Source organism: Alexandromys fortis, unplaced genomic scaffold, assembly GCF_014885135.2.
Source record: "Alexandromys fortis isolate MF-2015 unplaced genomic scaffold, M_Fortis_MF-2015_v1.1 scaffold_28, whole genome shotgun sequence".
NCBI classification, from domain to species: Eukaryota; Metazoa; Chordata; class Mammalia; order Rodentia; family Cricetidae; genus Alexandromys; species Alexandromys fortis.
Genome location: NW_026067901.1, coordinates 8,441,381 through 8,465,999, shown reverse-complemented (window position 1 = coordinate 8,465,999; position 24,619 = coordinate 8,441,381). Strand labels below are relative to the sequence as shown.

The following is a 24,619-nucleotide window of genomic DNA, read 5'->3' as shown; positions in this document are numbered from 1 at the left end:
GACGCAGGGCCCAGAAGCTGTGAGATGGATAAGTCCTGAAAGTCCACACCCCGAGGACTAGCTTTTATGGTACCAGAAGTTGCCACGCAAGCTTCCAAAGGAGGGAAGCAACTGGCAGACCTACCCAGCTATGGTGCTTATAAACCATAACAATGGATAGCATGATAACGCTAAAGGTGTCTTAGTGCCACCTTGGAGGTGATCAACTTATCCAAGACTTAAGACCCACTCAACAAGTGGAAAACCATGCCTGGTACTGAAAACTTAGCCAACTATGCAGGACTAGGGAAGTCATAAATCTTAGAGACCCTACAACTACATTAGTAAGCCTGCAAAATCATTAAACTAATTTGTAAATATTTGTCCTTATACCCAGAGATAGGAATAGGTCTTACCCTCAGCCCTCATCAAGGGAATTCTCCTTGCAATAGAGGGAGACCATTATAGAAAACCACAACCAAACAAAATGCATTGATGCAGAGGCCAACGTTACATCTATAAAACACTCCTGCACCTAAGGCTCAGGGAACGCTGTGGAAGAACGGAGGGGAAAAAAAGCAAGATCAAGGAGTTTGCTGTGAGACTGTGTCTCCTAGAAATGTCAGAAGCTACACCCATAAAGTCTCCCTAACATGACTGTGCAATCATGAGCCGAACAAGAATAACAATAGACATGCCAACGTGGATGAGGGAAGCCCAGAAGGCCTCAACCCTATACACAAAGAGCAGACAGCTAATGAGGGTTGAGAGCAAGAGAAATAGTCGTTCCCAGGGAAAAGCACACCAACTGCTTATTCTACAACAAACAGTCAGCCCTGACAACATGAAACTTCACATAAACTGAGCAGATGGTGTTTATAGGTATACATATGCACATGTAAGTACACATATCCGTATAAAACAACAATTAACGAAAAAGAGCCCTTGAATTTAAAAGAGAGCAAGTAGAGATATATAGGAAGGTTTGGTGGGAGGAAGGGGCAAATGATGCAATTACATTAAAAACTCAAAAGTAAATAGTAACCTTTTAAAAATTATCAACATCATGATTAATATAACAAATCTTAGACTCACTTTATATTGTTTCTAGAACCTTCAGAAGTATTCTGGATGAAAATATTTTGGCCTTAAATTTATGTACTCAGTGCTCCAGTTTAGGCTTTGACTTACAAAGTAACCTCTTTTGGCCACTCTGAGCCCAGCTATTGGCTGAGCGGAGCTAGGTTCTGAAGAACAGTCGTACACCTGAGCTGAAGTGACCTCCGCATATCTGCCATCTTTCTGCCCTCCCTGTCCTTTACTAGAGTCCCTGGTCTATTGGAATTACATATTTTCTTTCCTGTCTGCCAAATTCTTCAGTATTTTAATAGACTGTGGTGTTCATAATGTCAAAAATTACTATTCATCTTCCTATATTTTCAATTAAAAGCAGGATGGGGCCATACAAATGACTGTTTATATAAATGATTTATGCTGGTGTTCTTGTGACAAATACCATAAAATGTTCTAGGACTTAACAAATTATAAAGAAGCATCCAATGAACATAAAATTAGTGTGTCTACAGAAAAAAATATTATTTATTAGCACCAGAAAACCAAAATAGATTTTTTTTCTGGTTGTTTTGTTAGGTACAGCCTTGATTGAAGGAGGTACCCCATTTGAGAAAAGCAGTAGGTGCACACACAAGTACACCCCCTTTACAAGACAGCTTATGCACTGAATCATGACCACCTGCCTCACGAACTTTCAGCTCAAAGAGGTTGACCTTAGTCTCATCTATTTTCTGGGCAAAAAATTGCTTCTTGATCTCCTAGCTACATCTTTTTCAAATGTTCCCTTTTGTTATTATTATATCTTGTTTTCTATTCCTTACAATGATCTGGAATGAGTAATTTCAGTTTTTTTGTTCTCTTTTGAAAGAAATTTAATTTATATAAAAAAACCTATGGTAAATAAAATTACACAGTACTCACAGTTTTACATAATTTTTCACTTTCCGTTTAGCAAGGTACATTGAATTATTCTTTGTAAAATTGTACATGATCATTTTATGAATTGTTTTATAATCAGTCATAGCTAATTCCATCAGAACATGGAGTTAGCATTTATCTTATACCACATTTCCTTGCTTTTGTTCACGTTTGATTAGATCTCTCCTGTTTTCTCATCATTTCGATGGGTCCTTAGAAACCATGAACAGTGATGAACCCATGACTATTCATTTAATCTTTACACCATTAATGAATGAACAGAACATTGGTTTTTATACTCATCTGTGAACATGGCACCATTAACCTCCTTCTAATTTGAGCACAGTGCCGCCTTACCACCTGATACCTGGCAGAATAAACTGAAATGAAGTAATGATCAATCAATCAAAAACACCCTTTGACAATTGCTGTGCACCTGCCTATACTGTGCTGGACGGTAGGAGGGTAGAAAAGTAGGTCACACGTCTTTGTAGCTTGAGAATTTAGCCTTTGGTTCTACGAGCTCAAGAATAAGATACTATACCAGCTTATAACTTTAATTTTAAATAGCAGAAATAACAGCATATGTCTTGGAATAAAAGTAGACTCAGATATAGTTTCAGTAAGGATTTTAGAGTAAATAAAAGATAATTTAGATGGAAAGCAACACGATCCATTTCGATGGACAAGAAAAGGAGATGGAACTCATTCATTGACTTTGAAATTCATTACGTCATGCAGAGTTTCTGTAGCACATTCTCTACTATGAAAAGCAGAATAGAAGCGAATATGTATCAGGAAAATGCACAGAGCTATCCATGTAGAAACTTTCAAGAATTTAGGTAAAGTCAGATTGTAAAATCTTGTAGTTTCAAGTTTCTGAAAGCTTGGACGAGACAGATGATCACTAACATATCACCTAAGTAAGTCTAATACAGGACTCATGTTTCTTTTTAAATTGACTACCTTAGTTTCAAAAGACACATTGTCCCTTACAGTCTTTCCCATAAACAGCTGTCAAGTTGGAAACAAGAGACTTCTACTGAACATATATATATATATATATTGGCAATGACAGCCTTTGAACATCTCAGCCATGATTTTAAGGCCTCATATACTGTGATGCCACCAAATCGCTCTTAGCCGCCCTTTGTGTTCTATGACTTCATGTGTTTCTATCAGCAATGCACTCTTACGTCTCCATGGGAGATTTCTGGATTCCTATTTGCCTCTCATCTTAGTGACACTTCTTTGGCACAGTTGGAAATATTCCCTCTGTGCTTTGAAGTTCGCCTTCTCCACCACACAGGTGACATTTATAACCTGCTTACTTTGAAGTTGGTTTCACAAGATGTAAATCTCTTTAGAGAGTCTCAGAGTCTTGGAGTGGGCAGAGGACAGAGCACATTTATTTCATCCGGAAGTAAACATGTGTTTAGTGTGAGTGTAGGGCCAATCAGGAGTGACATATGAGAACGTTAGTGACAAAGAAATACACAAGTGAAGCTGAGTAGTTTGTCCAATAGCTGGAGGAGTCAAACGTCCAGGGATTTGAAGATGGGGATGAGAAATTGAAAAATTTTCCAGCATTTGAAAACGGAGATGAGAAAAATTTTCCAGTGTCCACCAATGCTGTTAATTTCTAGACTTGTCAGAATGTTACTTCAAAGGAGAAAGGGATAACTGAACCTTGAAAAAACATGATGTCATCTCTTGTCTGAACTAATAAGATGCGGAAATGAGAAAAATTAAAGCTTGTTTTGGACACGTGTGCATGCATATGCATGCAGCATTGATTTTGCCATGTTAGGCAGAATTGGCATTTGAGCTGGACAATTTGATTTATTAAAAAGTAATCTCCATGTCATGTCCGGGGTGACGGCACAATGAGCTCTACAATATCCTCTTCTTCTTATAAAGAGATTGTACAACATGATGAAGATGAGGGATGAGGGATGAAGATGAGGGATGTGGGATGAGGGATGAAGATGAGGGATGAAGATGAGGGATGAGGGATGAAGATGAGGGATGTTGAAAAGGAGGAGTGATGAAATTTTTTCCAAGGCATCCATCCCCATGCCAAGCAGATTTGGAATCCTGACCCTAATCCCTCCCAGGAGCCACACCCCATTTCAGACCTTTGATTAAGTGGAACAAGTAGAAAGATCTTTTTCAACTCCAAACTGCCTGTCTTCAGCTGACTTTGTTACTCCATTTTCTTTGCATAAAACCAAGATTATGTTTAAAAATTGAAACGTTCCATCCATCTGGATAAATTTGAATTACTAGTCCTGGAAGTTTTCCTTATGTCAGGCAAAATATTTAATCTCCCTGGGCTTTGGCTAATTCACAAATAATAGAGATGATTACTAATAATTTCTGCAGAATAGTGAAGGCATAGCAAGGAAGGGGTTTCCTTTCTTCTTCCACAACCTCCCATATAGACAAGGGCACTTCAAGAAACAGATCAAACAGCAACATTCCGGCCAAATTGTTGATTTGTGCAGTTTCTCTTCACTAAGAGAATACCAGATGTGTACAAACTATTTTTATGTTTTATAAGACTGAGTGAGGAAAATTTTTCTGACCTAATTGCTGTTTTTGCATATAATTACTGAAAATCCCAAGTTAAATTATGTGTATTGACTGCAAGAGGCTATGCCATAGCTGAAGCTTGGCTTTCACGTGCGTTTTCAGTATGCAGGCTGTCTGTCATTCTCCGTTTACTAGGGATAATTAGATGGCCTCTTTATAATCAAAAGATAGTAATTTGGAGATAAAATTTCAGCTTTATGATGCTTCCCCAAAGAGAATACCTGCATCATCTTCACCACTTGAATTTATTTATGTGAGGTGTATACTTATCAACTGCAGTTGACTAATTCTGAACATCATGCTAATCACTTATTCATAATTGTTAGAACAGAAGTTCCTCTTCTCCTATTTTATGTTCTCTGGTCTTTGTCAGCTGTTGTCTTGGTTACCAGTGGTCAACTGAGGGCTGGAAATACTAAATGTAACATTCCAGAAGTAAACGATTCATAAACTTATGAATTTATGAATGAGCGAATACTGTTCTGACTGGTGAGACGAATTATTGTTCACTTTGCTCTGTATCCCAGGGGATGCAGCTCACTTTTCTGCCCATCACATCCATGCAGTTTGTGCAGCCTGCTTCTCAGTCACTAACATGTCATCATGGTGGCCAGATACACTGCTGTATCTATGTACTGCCACAATTCACTCCAGTTACTCTGATGTAGAAATTCAACTCTGTGTCACAATACTTGCTTCCTTTATTTCCCTTTATTGCATTATGGAGGAAATATCATTGCATACTGCAATAAGACTAAAGCTAATTCATATATATAGAATATAAGTACAGTACTTTGAGACAAAGGGACCAAATTCTTATTGTTTTAATTACCACCTTTCTACTTCATTATTAACTGCTACTTCTTTACTATAGGTGTGTACACACAGGAAAATATAACATTCATAGAAATCAGTGTTTCCAGGAACCCACTGGGGTCTCAGAAGACATTCCTGGTGGACAGGGGGATCTGTTCCTTTTAAAAATTGTTTTGTGTTTTTCAGGAATAATGGCATAATAACCAAGGAGGCATATGAGATCCTTTCACACATGTGAACAGTTTTAAGTGACCATAAACGCCACTGGTTAAAAATGTTCTCAAAATAACTAGTTAGCATCTGTGGCTGGATTATAAATTTTAATCAGCACAGGAGGCCATCCCGAGGTACAGTTCTACCTGCTTTCTCTGTTCTGAAGTTCCTGACCTCACTGGTAACAGTTTCTCACTCCCCTCTCGGGGACACATTTCAGACAGAAGTGTGAGCTGCACTGTATGCCCGTGACATTTAGGCTCCTGCAGAATTTACCTGGTGTAAAAGCTTCATCTACATGGGCTCAGATGAGGAATACATTTTTATTTTCCAGTTTAGGTGCTGACTACTGCAGACTAAAAACTACCCTCTGTTTGTTTTGAATGTGAGTGGTTCAGTAGTTCTCTCTCTCTGTATGTGTGTGTTTGTGTATACGCATACTTCTGTAATATGCATTTTCAATGACTGTACACTACTTATTAGTTAACAGAACTAAACTGAAAACGTGCAAGTGGCAGCTATGGGCTCATGACATTTGAAGGGCAAGAGTCAAATAACTAGTGTATTATCATCTCACTGAGATATCAAACACTACCAAGTCCTTGTCATACACAACTCCATTTCAACTTCTTTGCCCTTGATTTTCTCTCTCTGTTCCCTTCCGTGTCCTACCCTTTGTCTCTTGACTGTCTGATATACTTACCTTTCCTTCTTTCCTGTTTCTCCCCTCCCTCCCTCCCTCCTTCCCTCCCTCCCTCCCTCCCTTCCTCCCTCCCTCCTTCCCATTCTTGCTACTGACTCTTCCTGTTTCTTTTCTGCTTCCTCTCTCTCTGCTGGTGGCTTTGCTCTTTTGAAACCACTCATGGGATAACACATGACAGGACCCTTCCTTACCGGGATGAAGATGTAGGCTCAGTGGTTTGTCTTTGCACACGAGCATGTTTAATCAAATGCTCCTTTAGAGCCGTCTGAACTTCCGCTGGGATGTCAGGGGATGTGTGGCTGATTTTTATTGCAGGCTCAATAGCTTTTGGCGTTGGCTTTTCATTTTCTTCTACTTCTTTTTTCTCTTCAGTCTCAAAAACTTCCGTTGGAGCACTTGAGATGCTTTGTGGAAGGGCACTGACATGGGGAGCCACAAGCTTGCTCTTCCAGCATGGCCAACACAACTTCCAGAAGACGAAAAGGGAGACAACCAACAAGGCTAGGCCACAGAAGCTTACGACAACTGCTAATAGGCTGACTGAAATATCTGGAAAAAAATCACAACCGAGAGAAATATCAATAGGCATTATAAATTAGAAGCAGAAATAGCAATACAAATGGGAAGTTATCAACTGGGTTCAGGAAACACATGACATACGCATGTCATACTCGAGCACACCACAAGAGATTCAAGATTTTGCAAGTGATAAGTGGCCAATTTACCTCCTGCCACAAAGCCAGAAGGTTACACTCCAAAGCTGTGTATAATAGAAACTATTTACTTCCTCTTCCATTGAATGATCTCTTTCCCCTTTCTATGCAGAGAACAGCATTAAGTACTGGGCTCATCTTTATTCTAAGTAAGAAAAGCACCATGCTATGAGAACATAATAAGGCTTTCAAACTCAGCAAGTCTTTTCTAATAATTTTGTATGTATGCACTTTTAAGTTAGTATGCATACAATTTTAAGTTCCAAGTTAATAAATGAATTGGGCGATCATCTGAATGTCTGTGCTCTCCTAAAACTCTTAGGTTTAAATCTGAAATCCCAAGGCAGGCGATGTCATTGGGATGCGATGGTTAACTTCAATTCCCCTGCCTGAATTTAGATTATAAAGCAGACCCCTGGGTGTGACGATGGGCTTTTCCTGATAGGACTAACTGGAGGGGGTGGGTGATGAACTCCCTAGAATGGTAATGACAGTCTCATTGTCTAGAGACATAAATAAACAAATAGGAAATAAAGAAAACGTCAGGTGAGATTTGACATTCTTATTTTGTTTCTTGCCTCAACATGAGGAACTGAAACACAAAGTAAACCATTCTTTTTCTCAACTTGTTCTCTCAGATATAAACACCATGGTAATGGGTGCTAACACATAGAAGACACAGCCTTTGGGGAAGGAACTAGGTCATGAGGGAAGAGCCTTTGTGGATGGGATTATAATTCCCTTTAAGATGGGCCCAAGGGGGCTTTTGTGTCCTTCTACCACACAGGGCTATGGAAAGTAGTTTCCAGTTATGATCCAAGAATAAAGCTTAACTACAATGTGCTTCCTCTAAAATGTGTGGATTAGAAGGTCAGTTCTTCAATGCTAGTGCTGGGAGACAGGACCTTGGGGGAGGTATGCAAGTGATAAGGATGGAGCGTCCTGGCGTGACTCCACTCTGACACTGGAGTTTTACCTCTCTGGGGACTAGACTACTAGGTTAGAGAGAGGACTTGTAAAAGAGCAAGCCTGCTCCTTGCTTTGCATCGTTAAGGGTCTGTTGTGAGCCCAAGTGGCAGTAGGACCTCACGAGGTGGAGGTAGACTTACCAGCCTCCGGATGATGAGTCAAAACGAATCTCTTACCTTCACAACTTATCCAACCTTAGGTATTCTCCAGTGGTAAAAGAAAACAAAGACAGGCTCCCATGAGCTACTAAAATCTGCCTGTAACTTAATCCTGAACTTCCCAGTCTGCAGACTCTGAGAAACATATTTCTGTTCTTTATATGCTGCCCAGTTAATACTGTTTTGCAATAGCAATCTGAATAGGTTAAAATATTGTTATTCAGGAATTTAAAAATATATACATTATAATAATTGTAGTATGAATATATGCTTATCATGTAAAATGATAGAGACACAGTTTAAAGGTTGAGGCTGAATAAACAGATAAATGGAGAAAAGCATCAAGGTTCCCTTTGGAAGACTTCTAAGCAGTTTATGTGCAAAGTCTACTCTTCAGGAGGAAGCAAGGAAGTAAGGAGAAGCTCCTTACTTCTTTGGTGTGGGCTGCACACCTTCATAGTGATATTCTCCCCAAGAGTACTACTGACAGTGACGGTGATGGAAATCCACAGTGATGACCTGTGGTCACAGTATCCAACCTTGGCATGGGATGATGTAAGTGGTTCTTTACTTCTGTAGCCTTCATGCCTCATTCTAATAGTCCAAGTTAATCATGATAAAAAAAATTCAGACAAGTTCTGAGAAGTAGACATTCTAAATACACCCAACCAGTACTCCTATAGATCATCAAGGTCATCAGCAAAAGTTCCGGAAAAAATGTCCTAGTTAAGGAGCACCTAAGCTGACTTAACAACAAATGTTCTAGATCATGTTGGATAAGGTCCTGGAATAGTTAAAGGCCATTAGCCGAAGGTGAAGGAAAGCCCAAAGAAAAAGGTATGGGCTTTAGTTAATCTCCCAATTACAGTGTATGGATAATAACTAATGTGTCATTTCAATGTAAGGCATAAGTATTAGGAGAAACTGAACATGGATATGATGAGAGTCTGTACTATGTTGTTTTTCCATAATTCTGAAACTGTTAGAAAACATGAAGTCTAAACAAACACAAATTAATCTTCACATTACCCATTTCCGTCTTTCTAAAGTGACCTAAACCAGCCACGTGGCATTGTAGCATTATTTGAATTTTTAATGTCAAATAGATTCTCAATAAAAGATAAATTGTCTAGATTTGATTAACCTTATACTTTTCTATTACCAAATTTGTTTACCCTCAATATCAAATATAAATCCAATTTCCTCTGTTTAAGCAAAAATGTTAGGAATATATCACTGATTGTGTCTGTCTTTTATCCCTTTCTAAATTTATCTCTTGATGCAATAACTTTAAAATATGACTTTATTTGAGAAAAGCAACTTTTAGCAATTTTGGTAAAATCAAGTAATATGATCCAGCCTTACCCACTGACACATTTAAAGAGGAGGAGAGGTGAGGGCACAGGATACGTCCAGATGGAAAAATCACATAAAGACATGGGATAGGATGGTCGTCCTGGCTGTCTTAGTCAGGGTTTCTCTTGCAGCGACAAAACACAATGACCAAAAAAACCCCAAATTGGACAGGAAAGGGTTTACTCACCTATTCCTTATCACTATTCATCATCAAAGGAAGTCAAGATAGGAACTTAAGCAAGGAGGAGCCTGGAGGCAGGAGCTGAGGCAGAGGCCATGGAGGAGTGCTGCTTGCTGGCTTGCTCTCCATGGGTTTGCTCATCCTGCTTTCTTATAGAATCCAGGACCACTATCCCAATGGTGTCCCCACCTGCCATAGGCTTGGTGCCCTCATCAATCACTGATTAAGGAAATGTTTTACAGGCTGACTCTACAGTCTTAGAGAGGCATTTTCTCAGTTGAGGTTCCCTCCTTTCAGCTGACTATAGTTGGCATCACTTGATATAAATCTAACCATCACATTGGTCAAGGACAGCAGTCTCAACCCTGCCAACACCTTGACCTCAGACTCTAGTTGCCTGGATGGAGAAGTAAGTTCCTGTTCTTTAGGCCATCCATTCTGGAGTATATTTTTATGACAGTCCCAGGACACCAAAGCAGAGTAGTTTCAAATTCTTTTAAACATGGTTGTCGTTACATTGTGCTACAATCTTTGGAATTAATCACTGACACTAACTGGATGCATATGTCTAAGCCTGGCACTTATAGACAAAATGTATTTTGTAAAAATTTTAAATATTTATAATTACAAAATAATATTTTATATAAATTATTTGCGACAAAATTCTTCCTTCAGTTTACCTTTTCCCTCAGTAATGGATTATAACTTCACGTTGATATAATTTTCTATAATAATTAATCGTAACAGATATATAGCTTAAGCCCAGCTTGGGAGTGTAACACAGCTACATTGAGCATCTTTGTATCTTTCTTCTTGTTTGTGACTAATATTCTAAAAATGAATTATTGGCATGGATTTTATATAGATTTAGTTTTACTGGATATTTTCATAGCTCCACTTGTGAAAGAGATGCCATATAGGTTACAAATTTCTACAATTTTAGAGAAATATTGTCTCTTAGTTTTTACTAATCTTCCAAAGCTTTGTTCTTTTTCCTAACTGAAATGGGAGACCATTTTCCAGTTTTCTTACTACTGCCTAATTATGATAGGCATTGATATTTCTCTATACTACTACAACAGCTTTCTATTTGTAGCCTATTGATAAGGAAAGCTTTTCTTCACATTTTAGAGTTTATATTTTTTACCGTTGTATTACATATTATCACCATAACTTGAGGAAAAGAGAAAATCGTGTGAGATTAAACCGCTTTCTGTCTATTAACTATGTTTTACAAGATGAATAAAGATGATGACATGTCTGTTAGGCTTTCAAAGTATTCCCCAAGGTTTTTATCTTGGAAACATCAACACAAAAGCAGTTGGGCTGGGAAGTGCTGCCATATAAGAGGGGCCATAGTCAAGAGGGTCAGTCCATAGTTCAGTCATGGATTGATGTCATTCCAAGAGTGGTTAGTAACTGAAGGGTAATTGTTCGACTTGCGAATTATGGCCCAGCACGAAGGCCCTTGATATCAAATTTCTTAGTTTTAGAACTATGAAGAGAGTCTTTATTTACCAACTGTGTAATCTGGGTTATTATTGGAGTAACATAAAGACAGATCCAACTCTGTGGTCTTAATTCACCTTAATCAATGGTACCTTAGTTTATAAGGTACCATTTACCTTATATTATTCTGTACACTTTAAAACTAAAGTTCTCACAAGTTATTCTAACAAAATTGGTGCCAAGAATGAAGATGGAGACCCCACAGGATTATGTGGGATTTCAGTGGTCATTGGCAATATCTCTCCTTTTCCTTTGAGCAGAACATCCTGTAGCAGCACTGTTCCAGAGAGAAGGCTTTGACATTCAAAGTACTAATTTAGTATTAATTCACAGCCCTATGTAAACCTGAGAATGTTTTCTATTTTTTCTTCTACCATTTTTTTCTTTCTAAAATATCACAACAATTTGGGAGCCATTAAATACTTCTGCAAACCACCAGAACACTCTGATAGTGATCTGTTACACTATCAGCACAAACAAGACAGCAGAAAGCAGCAAGTCTTGTTTTAGCATCTGAGATGTTTGCTCACTCCATCCTCTTAGTCTCATGTACCTCTTGATGAACCCAGACTTTTCTGGACATCTGATAGTGCCTCTGGGCTTCTGCCTCTGGCTTTGGGCCCAGCTTCGCTGTCTGTTCTTTATTCTGATCAGTGTTACTTGGTTGTGATTTTAAGAGGCCTCCTGAAGTCTCAATGCATTTTCCCTCCTGTTTTATCAAGGGCCATCCTTGTGTTCATCCTAGAATAGTAAGGCCAATGATGCCACTCCCATGGGTTTCTTTCTGCTCTTTCTACTCCATGGCCTTCTCATGTACACACACTAGACACTAGTATTATCATTATGAATTGACCTGTCTTGCCACACTTTTAACCCAAATTGTTAAAATACAATGTATTTGAAAATATTTTTGTTTGGATATTACATATCAGTATATACATTACCTATGACATTATCCTGAAGTCAAGCACGATACTCATGTCTGTAACCACATATACATAAGTGGGATTATTATAGGCCATAATAATGTACGACCTTAATTAATGCCAAGCCAGGTAAGTTACTAGTGTCAGACTGGTACCATTCACAAACTCTTACCAATTTTCAGAGTTTTGAGGGCTTTATATATGGATGAGGGATTTGGGCTGACTCTTGCTGTCCCTCTCCCACCAGTGTCATCCTACAATATTCCCACTCTACCAATATTGGTCCTCCAGACAGGGACACACTTACTCAACCTTCTGTGTCCTGTGACTGCTTTCTATGGCATGGTCATGTGGAGTTAATTGAAAATATGCATTAGAAGTCATGTGATTGCTGGTGTTCTCATTGTGACAAGACACCTCCAAATGAAGGGAGATTTCTGGATCACAGATGCAGAAGGTTTGGTCCATGGTCACTTAGCCCCACATGCTTGAGCGGAACATCATGCTGATGAAGGTGTGCAAGTTTTTTTGTTTATACTTTTTTTTTTTCTAGAAAGGGTTTCTCTGTAGCTTTGGAGCCTGTCCTGGAACTCTCCCTGCAGTCCAGGCTGGCCTCGAACTCACAGAGATCCGCCTGTCTCTGCCTCCTGAGTGCTGGGATTAAAGGCATGCACCACCACCATCCGGCGTGTGTAATTTCTTTATAGTACACAGGAAGTAGAAAATGCAAAAGGGCTCAGGGCTAAGACAGAGATGGCCTCCAAAGCCAGGAGTGGTCTCCCGTGCCTCTCATCCCAGCACCCAGCAAACTGAGGAAGGAACATCACAGGAGTCTGAGATAAACTTAGGCTACAGAATAAGTTCATGGAAGCCTGAGCTATACAGTGAGGTGCTGGCTCAAAAAACTGCACACACACACCCACACACACACACACACCCACACACACACACCTGTTTCCTAAAGACAGACTCAGTGCACAGTGTTCTACTTTCTCCAGCTTGGCTGTACCTGCTGTAGTTTCTACCACATTCTGAAGCAGTATCACTAGCTGGAGGTTCGGTATAGAATACATGACTTTCTGCAGAGCATTTCAGATTTAAACCTTTACATTTAAAGAGCTCCTCCATTGTCTGTTGATTTCTGGCTAACTAGATAGCTAGAGGGTCATTTGGAGGGAATGTGCAGAGAGTCTTCTACAAGGAAGATAGAACGACAGACCCGTTTTACAGCACCATTCAGATACTGGTGTTGATATCTATCCCACCACTGAGAAACTTGGGGGAAATTATTTAGCACTGTATTTTGTATAAATATTCAAAATGAGAGCAAAGGCTTGATGCCCAGGTCCTTATGATTTAGTATTTTACAACAAAATTAATTCAACAAAGTAAGAATCCCAATGAAGGTTAAGCGAGCATCTAGAAATTTTTGTAACTGTGATTCAACATGATTAATATGGTTTAAGAAATAAATGAAAGGGACTGGAGATGGCTCCAAGGATAAGAACTCTTGCAGAGTACCTGGATTCCATTCTCAGTTCTGACATGGAAGCTCACAGGTTCCAGGGAATCCTATGTCCTGGTGTCCCCTTTAGGCACCAGGCATGCATGTGACACACAGACATCCAACACTCATATGCATAAAATTAATCTAAAAAACAAATTTTAATAAAAAGAAAAAAGCGATAGTGAGGGACTGCATTCTGTGGGCAGAGACAATCACTTCAAGAAACTACTCAGAGAGAGAAAGAGAGAGAGAGAAAGGGAGAGAGAGAGAGAGAGAGAGAGAGAGAGAGAGAGAGTCGAAGGAAGGGCAGCAACTAGAGTGGCATATGGCGCTGACACAGACTTTTCTTCCTAGTTGAAATGAAACATTTCAGATGCTTAAAACTGACGAAGGGAATTGGTAAACAATACCAGAGGTGCAGGCAGAGCGCTAAAGCCGAAGTCCCGTGGAAGGTCTGAGGCAAAGATGGAAGAGCTGGTCCATTTCGTTTTTCAAGAAAGACAGGAAGGTCCTGAAAGTTGCTGGGAGAATAGGTCTCGGGACAGGAGAGGTTAAAAGTTCTTGTTACTGTTTTTCCAGTCAATTGTCAATCAATCTGGGATAGTCTATGAGAAGTTTAGCGAGTAAAAAAATAGAAATGGAGTCTCTGGGTAAAGGAGGGAGAAAACTCCATAGAAAAGCATGGGATGGTTGTACACGCACCTGCCTGCCTGCTTCAGAAATCTGGAAGCCGTGATTGCTTTGGTGTAAGACTCAGCTGCAGTTGTCCATGTCTCTCTGGTTTTTACTTGTTTGCTGTTCGGCTCTCCGGGAGAATGTGATAAACCCCAAGGGCATAAGTGCTTCCATTTATGAAACGACCCAGTATGGGTCTGTCCTCAGTAAGGGAATTCGTGCGAAGACGTTGGCTAACGGGTGTGAGTTTCCAAGTGAGATGCCTGGCCCTTGGGTTGAGAATTTGAATGTTTGAATTTGTAAACCTGTGGTAGTGTTGTTCACCCCAGTTTACAGAAGATCATTACAGAAGAGAGGAAACAGGGACGGGGGAGACCATTAAGCAAAGAGGCCCAGTGTCTATGCCTGGGTGGCAGTCTGAACACCCTGCCTTCGAATCAAGCTACTCACTACAACAGGCGAGCTTGAGGAGTAGGCCTCCCGGAGCTGAAAATTTCAGTCTCCAGACAATTTAAAAGATTTCATTACACAACTGTCATTGCATTATATCTTGATGAGATTGGCAGTAAATAAAGTTTACAGAAATTAGATTAGGCTTCCAGACAATCAGATGAAACTATTGGAACTGTGGTTTGCATGCATACATTTGCATAAGCACTGTCCTATTGCCACGTATGTAGTCACGTCCGTGCGACTAAGCATGCTCTAACTTTACTCTTTAGAATGATTTAACACAGCGAAATAAAGCCTCAGAGTTCTGAAAAAAAGATGTCAGACCACTCTAAGGAGGCATGTGTCTGCAGAAGATTCCAGATGAACGGAGTCTTTGATTAAGACCAAGTGATTTGGTCTTCACATTTCAAAGGGCAGGATTCACTATGGCCTGTGAATAGGTCAGATCTGTTGACCTTTGGCCTACACAGTTGGTGGTGATCGCTTAGAAAAGCAGACACTGAATGTCACACCCTCAACAGCCTCTGCTTCATTAACACTGTTTCTGCCTGAGCCTTTTCCTATTGTTTTAGGTTATTAACATTTTGTTGATAGCTTCATTTATGAGCAATGCATCTACGTCAAACCTGTCCCTTCCTTCCTCCCAAGCTCCTAACGTGTCTCCTCTCCCTCTCAAACTCATGACTTCCTACTTTAGCTTTTATTTATTTTTTTTGAAATTACACTCATTTTAGTTTTTCAAAATGTGTCACAGTGTAATTTTAAAGTTAATGAGCAACTGTAGTTTTGTCTGGGGGTGTTTTAAGTATTTTGTTTGTTGGTGGTTCTTTGATTCTTCATTGCATGACTACAGATTCTAGACCACAGACCACACCTTTGTTTATGGCACCATACCACAAGAGAGAGGGAGCAGAAAGTAAAACTCAAACCAGTGTATTTTTTTTTAAATGAAAGGACTTTGGGGGATTATTGATGAAGTTCACTTATTTATACTATTCGTTGGGTATTCGCGTTATAATTGTTCAGCCACAGCTCTGGTTTCTGTAACAAAGAACCAAGTTCATACTGACTTAGACAGGGGGATGTTTCTTTCGTTAAGGGAGAAAGAGTGAAAACTTAAGCAGTCAAGGGCAGATTCAGCAACACCAAGGAATTTTTTTGCTCCCCTGATGAGTTTTTCTTTCCCAGGGTTACAGGGAAAGCTACCCAGCCCACATCCCAGGTGTCTGAATGAAAATATCCAGGGGAAGGGAGGATGAGGGGATACTCATCATGGTTTTGGAGGATACAGCCTTTGTATTCGACACTTCAGACCGAGGCTCACGTTCTGATGTCCCCACCTTCACACCACAGACTGAACTAGGCACCAAGAGTTCTCTAACTATGACGGAAAGGGGATCTGAACACTGGCAAGCAATTACTGCTCATTTCTGCATTAGGCATATAATGCAATCAGCATGCCCTTGCGCAGTGCCTCTGAGGAGTTCCATTTTAATTTCATTTCCCCTTGCCCTTCCTTTGAGTTACAGTAAATGAAAAATGTTTGCATTAATACCATACTTAACTGATGATAAAATTGTGTTTTTAAATATCTCCTGTTGCCGAGGTCACAATAGATCAGTAGTTCTTAAGCTGTGGGCTGCAACCCCTTTGGGGGGGGGTCACACATCAGATATCCTGCATATCAGATCTTTATATTATGATTCTTAACAGTAGCAAAATTATGGCTACAAAGTAGCAATGAAATGATTTTATGGCTATATGTCATCACAACATGAGGAACTGTATTAGAGGGTCTCAGCATTAGGAAGGTTGAGAACCACTGCAACATGCATGAGTAGTTATGGTTTAATAAAGTTTCTAACAGCCAGGAAGCGACTGTGGTGTAGTTACATCTGCACTAAAGCAAACGCACCCATATATAAATCCATGCAAGAATTTTACAGCGTGAAGAACTGTACTTCAGCAAATGGTAATATAGTACTTCATCCTTACACACTAAGTTCTTAGTGGGAATTGCTAATAAAGGCGATCAATAAAATTTATTGGCCATGTTGTTAACTTTCAACATTTTGCACAGAAAGCCATACAGAACAATAACTAATGGATTTTATATTAATATGAATTCCTTTTAGAAAGAAATGATGCGTCAATTCTCTCCATGATACAGTCTGAAAATGGCTAAAGAACAAGTACAATATTGATTCTGAATTAAAAACCGACTCATAAAAATTGGATTACAAATTTTAGCTTTGAGACCTAGGTGTAGCTCAGTGGTAAGAGTGTTTTCCCAGTATACACAGACCCTGGGTTCAGTTCCCCACTGTTTAAGGGAAAATGTAAAGAAGTTAAGTTTTTCCGGGTAGTGGTGGCACAGCTTATTGTCCCAGCACTTGGGCGCCAGAGGCAGGGGGATCTCTGTGATTCAAGGCCAGCCTGGGTTACAGACTGAGTTCCAGGACAGCCAGAGCTGTTACACAGTGAAACCCTATCTAGAAAAAACAAAAACAAACAAAAAGTTAAGTTTTAAAATTACTCCAATCAACTTAGAACTTTTGGACTTTTTTCTTCTTACATGTTTAGGAAATGCAATTTGAAAAATCTGCTTAAGTTTAAAGGATATCTTTCTATATGTATGATATTAACATTTCATGTGATGAGAAAACACTGAGCTATCACACCTAAGGCTACCAGAATATTAGGGAGTTTGCTGTGAGACTGGGTCTCTTCAGAACATCAGAAGCTACACCCATAAAGTCTCCTTGGCTTCCTACACATGAGCTGAACAAGGATGGCAATAGACATGTCAAAGTGGATAAGGAGAATCCCTGGAGGCCTCCTCCATACAAAAAGAACTACAGGTAACTAAGACAGCTAGGACTGGCAGAGGTGGTCTTCTCCAGGGAAGAGCACACCAACTGGTTATCAGTACCAAGCGGTCAACCCGAAAACATACATGCAAGTAACCTATAGATCGAACAGGTGCTGTTTAGGAATATGCATATATTCTGTACTATATGCATGTAATAAGAAATGAAAAAAAAAGGCCATGTGTTTGAAAAAGCATGAGGAGAGGTATGTGGTAAGGTTTGGAGCAATTCTCAACCTGTGGATTGCAACCCTGTTGAAGCCAAATGACCTTTTCACAAGGGTCACCATCAGAAAACACAGATATAATCTTATGGCTGGGGTCACCACATCACGAGGAATTGTAATAAAGGGTCACAGGATTAGGAAGGCTGAGAACAACCACATTAGACAGAAGAAATGGAAGGGGGAAATGATGTAATTCTATTATAGGCTCTAAAATAAAACATAATAACTTTTAAAATAAATCAAGTTAAATTTAAAAATGAAAGCATTGACACCTAATCTATCGACAACATTCTCTTAGATTTCTTGGTGCTATATAAAATAATGGTGCAGCGTATTTCACACAGTAAGAACTCAAAACACACTTGAATAAAAGTACAAGGCTAAAACTGTCTTTCAGATGTATCATCAACTCCTACTGCAGTAGATTAGAAATTACAATAAAATTTAGAATATTTAGCCTATTTTTCTATAATTCTCTGAGTTCAGAAACAGGACTAAGGGAAGACCAAGGAGAGGGTGACAGTTAAGAACTGGCAGTAATGTTTCTTATTCAACAAAAACATAACAAGTGGTTCTTTCTTCCCTTCCATCCCAGATGGGTGTATCCTTCAGACTACAGTGCTTCATTGCACAACTTCACAGAGGAGAAGGAGGGGCTGCGGAGAGAGATGAGACTCAACTACTCTACAGCACTGAGTGGAAATGGTCCTCCAGCTGTTCCATTCTCTTACATAAATTGGGGTGATATCGCCAGACCAGTAGGCATCCTTCAGAGCACTTTAAATCATCCTTAGATTTCCTGCAGTACCTAACACTATGCATATGCTCTGTAGATTGCTGCTACACTGCTCATTCAAAGAGCAATGGCAAGGAGAGGAATCTGCGCAAGCTTGACGCAGCTGTTTCTCTAAGTCTTTCCCATCCACTAGTGTGGAGCCCATGGACTTATGGGGCTGACTTTGTATTGAGCATACAGGAAATAGAATGTATGCATGTAGTTTTCCATGACAGTCTGCTAGACCCATATTCCTCTAAGTTCTTACAGCTCAGAGGGTCCTTATGGTAGATTTGATGCTATAAAGCAAAGGAAATCTATTGTTAGTAATAAGAAACTATACCTTCACACCGGGGTTAAATTTCTAAACTTGGTCAGTAGAATTGACACTTTACAAGTGAGAAATGAGAGAGTATAATTTACTGGCCTTTATTAAAATACTTGTTATCAGAGAGTCCCGTCTCCTTGGCGCATGAACTAATCATGTTTCTGGACCTCTGAGAAGAGGAATTTCGTTCCTTTGTACCGTCACTCTGCTTTCATGGTTTCGCGATTATAAATTTTAGTAACAAAAGGACTGTTAGTTCCTAAATTTGACAGGAAAATATACAAATCAGAGTTTTTACTGATCTTTGAAAAAATAATTATGAATTAGAAAAAATAATTTATTTTGTTCTAACATCTTTCTCCATTATACATTTACCTATGAGCACATAAAAAGAGGCATATGCGAAACTGTATGAATTCAACATTAGCTATATTTAATACAGTAAACCCCTTTGCATTGGGTTAGAGAACTTGCTCAGCAGAGAACCCAGGTTTGGTTCCTAGCACCCACCTTGCAATTGTCAGCCATTTGTAACTCTGGTTCCAGGGGCTCTGCCATGCTGGCCTGTGCACTTATGGCACAGGCATATATGCAGGGAAAACACCAATACACATAAAATAATAACAATAATATCATTAATAATGGTAATCTTTTACATGCTTTTATTGTGAATATGAATCAATTCTATTTAGACTAGAATATGAGCAGATAGTTGCACACACTTAGGTGTACATGAATGCATATGTTCAAGTGTGACAAGTGAATAACCTATCTTCTACTTGGAGGATAGGAAATCTAACATGAAGAAAGGTTCTGGCTTTGAGTTACTTTTAAGTGGGAAATTTTGTTGGTGCTTTCTTATACATTATAGAGAACAGTATAAATGGAATAGTTAAATAGTTACTATTCGGGGCTGGCAAGATGGCTCAGCAATTAAGAGCACTGACTGCTCTTCCAGAGGTCCTGAGTTCAATTCCCAGCAACTACATGGTGGCTCACAACCATCTGTAATGAGATCTGGTGCCCCCTTCTGGTGTGCAGGTGTACATGGAAGGAATGTTGTATACATAATAAATAAATCTAAAAAAAAATTAGTTAAAATTCCAGTTTACCAGTATTTGCTATAACAGCTAGGATTTAGGAAGGTTCTTTTTTGTTTTTGTTTTTGAATAAGGAGCCTGTCCTGGAACTAGCTCTTGTAGACCAGGCTGGCCTCGAACTCACAGAGATCCACCTGCCTCTGCCTCCCAAGTCCCGAGATTAAAGGTGTGTGCCACCCCCGCCCGGCAGGTCTAGTTTCTTAAATATATTCATCAGTAACTAGTTGTGATTTGTAATTAAAGTGTAAACTGTTTTTTTGCTTCTGTTTTCATACCTACAAAATAATGACTCCTGGTTAAGCTTGAATAACTAGCAAAAGTTTTAGTGGTGGATTTTTATTGCATCAAGTCCTTGCTCCTTAAGCCACATGCTCCTTCGCTCCTGGGTTCATTACGGAAGCCATTTTATTCATTCAAAAAATTATCCAGTCTCTAGTCTGCCCCGGATCTTTCCAGTATGGGGGATGTTACAGAAAACAAAGCTCTGTCTTCGAAGACATAGGATCCTAGTGATTTAAAGTGCACATTAATCCTATCAACGTGAATCTAGAGAGTCTTATTACATTCTCAAAATGCAGACAATTGCCACTGAGTGGCTCTGATCCACGATTTTTTATTTATAATGGTACAAGAGATAAGGCAGAGATCATATTTTGAATTTGGAATGCTGGCCTTTTCTTAGGTTAGCAATATTGGTTAGCAATAATCTTCTTGTGATGCTTGACTGTAGGCTGAAGTAATGATTTGAGCTTATCTAGTACAGGTTAAGATAAAGTGTTTGCAGTAGACTGGGTTTATTAAGTGCACTTCAGATTTTTTTTTTATCAGCTTCTAACTGGGACACCTCCTCATTTATAACTCAAAAGGTATTTGTTTTTTATACAAACTTCCTGCTTTGCTAGAATTTTACTGTACGCAAATATTTATTGAGTCCTTAGAATGCACTCAGATTTTTCTAGGCATATAATTATGGGCTTAACGTGCACATTAACTTTATCAATGTCGACTAGAAAGAATTTTTTTTGGTTAAACATCTCCTCATTAATGTGCTTCTAAAGAAAAAAAAACCTTGGAATAATGTATCCTTTTTTTTTAAAGAATTGTATTCACATATTGAAATTGCACACAAAAAATCTGAACACTGATGGATTAAATGCTCATTAAAATATTTATATTAAGGTTAGCTATCCACAGCTGTGGTGTGAGTGTGGCTGTGACATTAAACTTCAATGATCTTGATTAGCTTGTGGATTAGCAGCTCTGACTCTCAGGCAGTTCAAGCTTCTTAAACTCAATAAATGTCTCAGCAGCAATCAAAGACTATCCAGAAATGAGCCTAAAACCACTTTAACATGATTCTGCATACTATTATGGTATATTTTAGAAATAATACCCAAGACAAAGCTAATATTTTTTTGCATTTTCCATAAACTTTCTCAATTATATCCTGTGCACTAAGTGAATTTGTAGGGTGACATATCTGTTTTGGGGAAGAAGACACCACTCAATCAGTGGTTTTCTTTGTTGTTGTTTTTAAACTTCTCCCACATCTAATTTTCTAAAACTTACACATGATGGACTTCATAATATTATGTTGATTCATAGAGTGACTTTTATAAGGCATTTTAAATGGGCAGTTCAATTGACATTAGCCGCAACAATCTAAATCTTAAACATTTTATCCATATCTGGGCTTGGTTGCCTGGACTGTGGGCCCTCATGGGCCGCATCTCTGTCTTAGTGATAAACTCGAAATCTAGCTCCTTTACTGTGGTGATGATGTAATCTGGGATCATGTGACCCTTTCTCTTGCTATCACTATATGAAGGAATGAACAGTGATGCAATTTCAAATCTCGAGATTGTTACTGTAATGTAAGTCTAATACCATGTGATGGTTCCTTTAAAAGCGAGCCATTAGCTGTTTCAGTGGCAGTCACTGGTGTTCTGTCTACAATGCAGTCAGCATCAACTATTGGAAGTGCTTTTATGTAGGAGCCGTAATAAAGGGAACTCACTGTAAGACAATCTACAGCACAACGTGCATCCGAGTGCCTAGCTGATGGGATCAAACCTTTAGCAAATAATCATTGAATCTGCTTCAATGATCCATTAATATTGGGATGCTACTTTAAAATCAGAGCAGTTTGTTTTTAACTGTTTTGCAATTTACAAATGGCAAAAGGAGAGGAATCTTGTCTATCTTCCTATGTCATATGCAGTTTATGGACTACTCCTGTCTAGTGAGAGCTATTCTGTATGTTCACATATTAGACATAGCATCCCACTTTTATAGTATGTGTTTTCCTTAAAGAGAGAAATATAGTCACACCATTGCTAAGAGTTGTTTTTCTTCATCTTTGTTCCCGAGAGAATGTCTTATGGAATTAGGGCTAGAGTGAAGCCCTATAGTGATTAGGATAACCTCAGAACTCTTTCTCCAGTTTATATAACATGTTTTTACCCTGAATTTACACAATCACACATTTTGGACAGTTTAGAACCCAGTCCTGTTCTAGTTTCCAATCATCAAGCAATTTCTACATTGCTGCCAATGAGCGCCAGGAACCCACTTCTTGGTTTGTGGTCACAAGGGTCAAGAAAGAATAAGAATTAAGAGCTGTAGCCTCAGCAACAAATGTAAGTGACAAAGACGCACGTCCTTAGAATGAAGTATTCTTGCTTCCTGAGCTCTCAGCCTTGGCGTAATGGTGGCTTAAAGACATTTCAGAAGAGCTCTAGAGATCTTTCTAGAGACCTCTACAGTCCCGGCACGTCGGTATTTATTACACCCTAGCACATCAGGCATACCACACACACACACACACACACACACACACACACACACACACACACACGCGCACTGTTTAAATGGCCCCTTCCACTGTTCAGTTTCATTTACTCTCAAGACCCTAACACCCACTAAACAACAGCAATGACGTTGGGTTGTGTTCATACATTCAAAAACTGCCTGCCCCTATCACACTGACAGCAGCAATAATGTTTCATTCTGCTTCATGAATCCCTGGCTCTGACAGGCTCCGACAACCCCCCTCTCTGCTTCTGTTGCCATCGGCAGAGCATTTGAAAACCTTAGAGACGGTCCATGTAAACAGCCCTAAGTCCCAGCTAGATCAAACCCATTCCCACCCCACCACCTCTCCCTTCCTTTGTCCATGCCCAGCGTGGACGGTGGAGCAGTAACTGTGTTCTCCTCTCTCCTGAGCCTGACTTTGGGGTTGCGTTTACCTGTTGCCCTAGCTATTCTCTCTTCTCAAGCCAGAAACCCTTGCCCAGGGACCAAAAGGACCGGAGAAAACAAAGCGAATGCCACAAGGACTCTACATAAGGAAACAGTGCATCTCCGAAAGCGATCAAGTGACCCTGGGGTCATTTGATCACAACTCCTCCGCTCTCCCCCATCCCCCTCGCCTCTCCCCCGCCCCCCATCATTTGCTTCCATGGCTCTGGAGACCTGTAAGTAGTGTGGAAAGGATTTTAGAATCTCTTTTCCTTCACAAGTGACCTGAGCGGCAGGTATCAATAATCCTTACCCTTTAGCCATCACTGCCAAGAAGTACTAGAAAATTACATGTGCGTTATGAAAGGCCTTGGAAGCTTTAGAGAGCTCGACAGGTTGCATCCGAAAGTTACAGCTGAAGGACCCTTTCTGCATTTTAGGGCCGACTCAGTCCTATGAGCAGGTTCCTTGAGGCCAAGTGCAGATTCTCCCGCCAGGCCTGGTGGTCCCATTTGCGACCGGCAGGACGAGCCAGGGCACCGAGTCCCTGGGGCGCCAGAGCAGCAGGTGGGAGAGCGCGAGATCCGCCTAGGAGTAGAGACCAGCAGGTGCTGGCGACAAACTAAGCGAGCAAGTCGCCCTGGCCGGGCGAGACAGGCGCCAGCCAGGAAGCTTGCCCCAAAGATACCTCTTGTCCGGGACAGCTCAGGTCGATCCCCTTACCTGTGCCACCTCCTCCCTGGCTGGCCCTATCGGCGGGAAAGATGCCCGAGCACTTGTCCCACTCCACCTGGCCCGCGAAGCACAGCTCGGTGATGATGTGCAGTGCCTTCTGGCACAGGCTGCTCACGCCATCCTCCTTGCGGAAACTCATCTTGGCTTCTGCTTGTTGCTTCTCGGATTTCTCTTGGCCCTAGGCTGAGCCCTAGGAGTTGCAAGTTGGCCCCATGGCGGGCTAGGGCGCAGGAGGGCGGCGCGCACAGATGGACGCTGTTGCCAGGTCTGCGCTTCTCCTCGGAGCGCTCGGAGGCGCGCGGAGCCCAGCCGGCGGGGAGCGAGGGGCGGTGGCGCGCTGAGCGGCGCCTCCCCGGGTGCTAGGCGGCGCGGCCAATCGCAGGCTCGCGCGGGCAGCGGGGGCAGCGGTGACCCGACCCTCCCGCGGTTCCCCCACACCCACCTGAAGCCCCGTTACCCTCTTCTCATCTTCTCCTTGTAATCCAACTTTCCCTGGTCTCTCCCAGAGTCTGCATCTCTTAAAAAAAAAAAAAAAAGTCATTCCCCATTCCAGAACTGATATATATATTTTAAAAATGCAAGAGTAACCAGAGGACAGGT

At 40.3% G+C, this 24,619-nt stretch overlaps 1 protein-coding gene across 1 annotated transcript in view; it reads right to left on the bottom strand.

Moving 5' to 3' along the window:
* The window catches only part of Syt10 (synaptotagmin 10), a 59,899-nt gene extending 35,574 nt beyond the window's left edge, over positions 1-24,325 (bottom strand). The window contains exons 1-2 of the mRNA XM_050131059.1: positions 24,008-24,325; positions 6,490-6,847 (exon numbers count right to left, since the gene is read on the bottom strand). Coding sequence (XP_049987016.1) covers positions 6,490-6,847; positions 24,008-24,158 — 509 coding nt within the window. The 5' untranslated portion in view covers positions 24,159-24,325. The remainder of the gene's footprint in view (positions 1-6,489; positions 6,848-24,007) is intronic.
* Between the last annotated feature and the right edge of the window lie 294 nt (positions 24,326-24,619).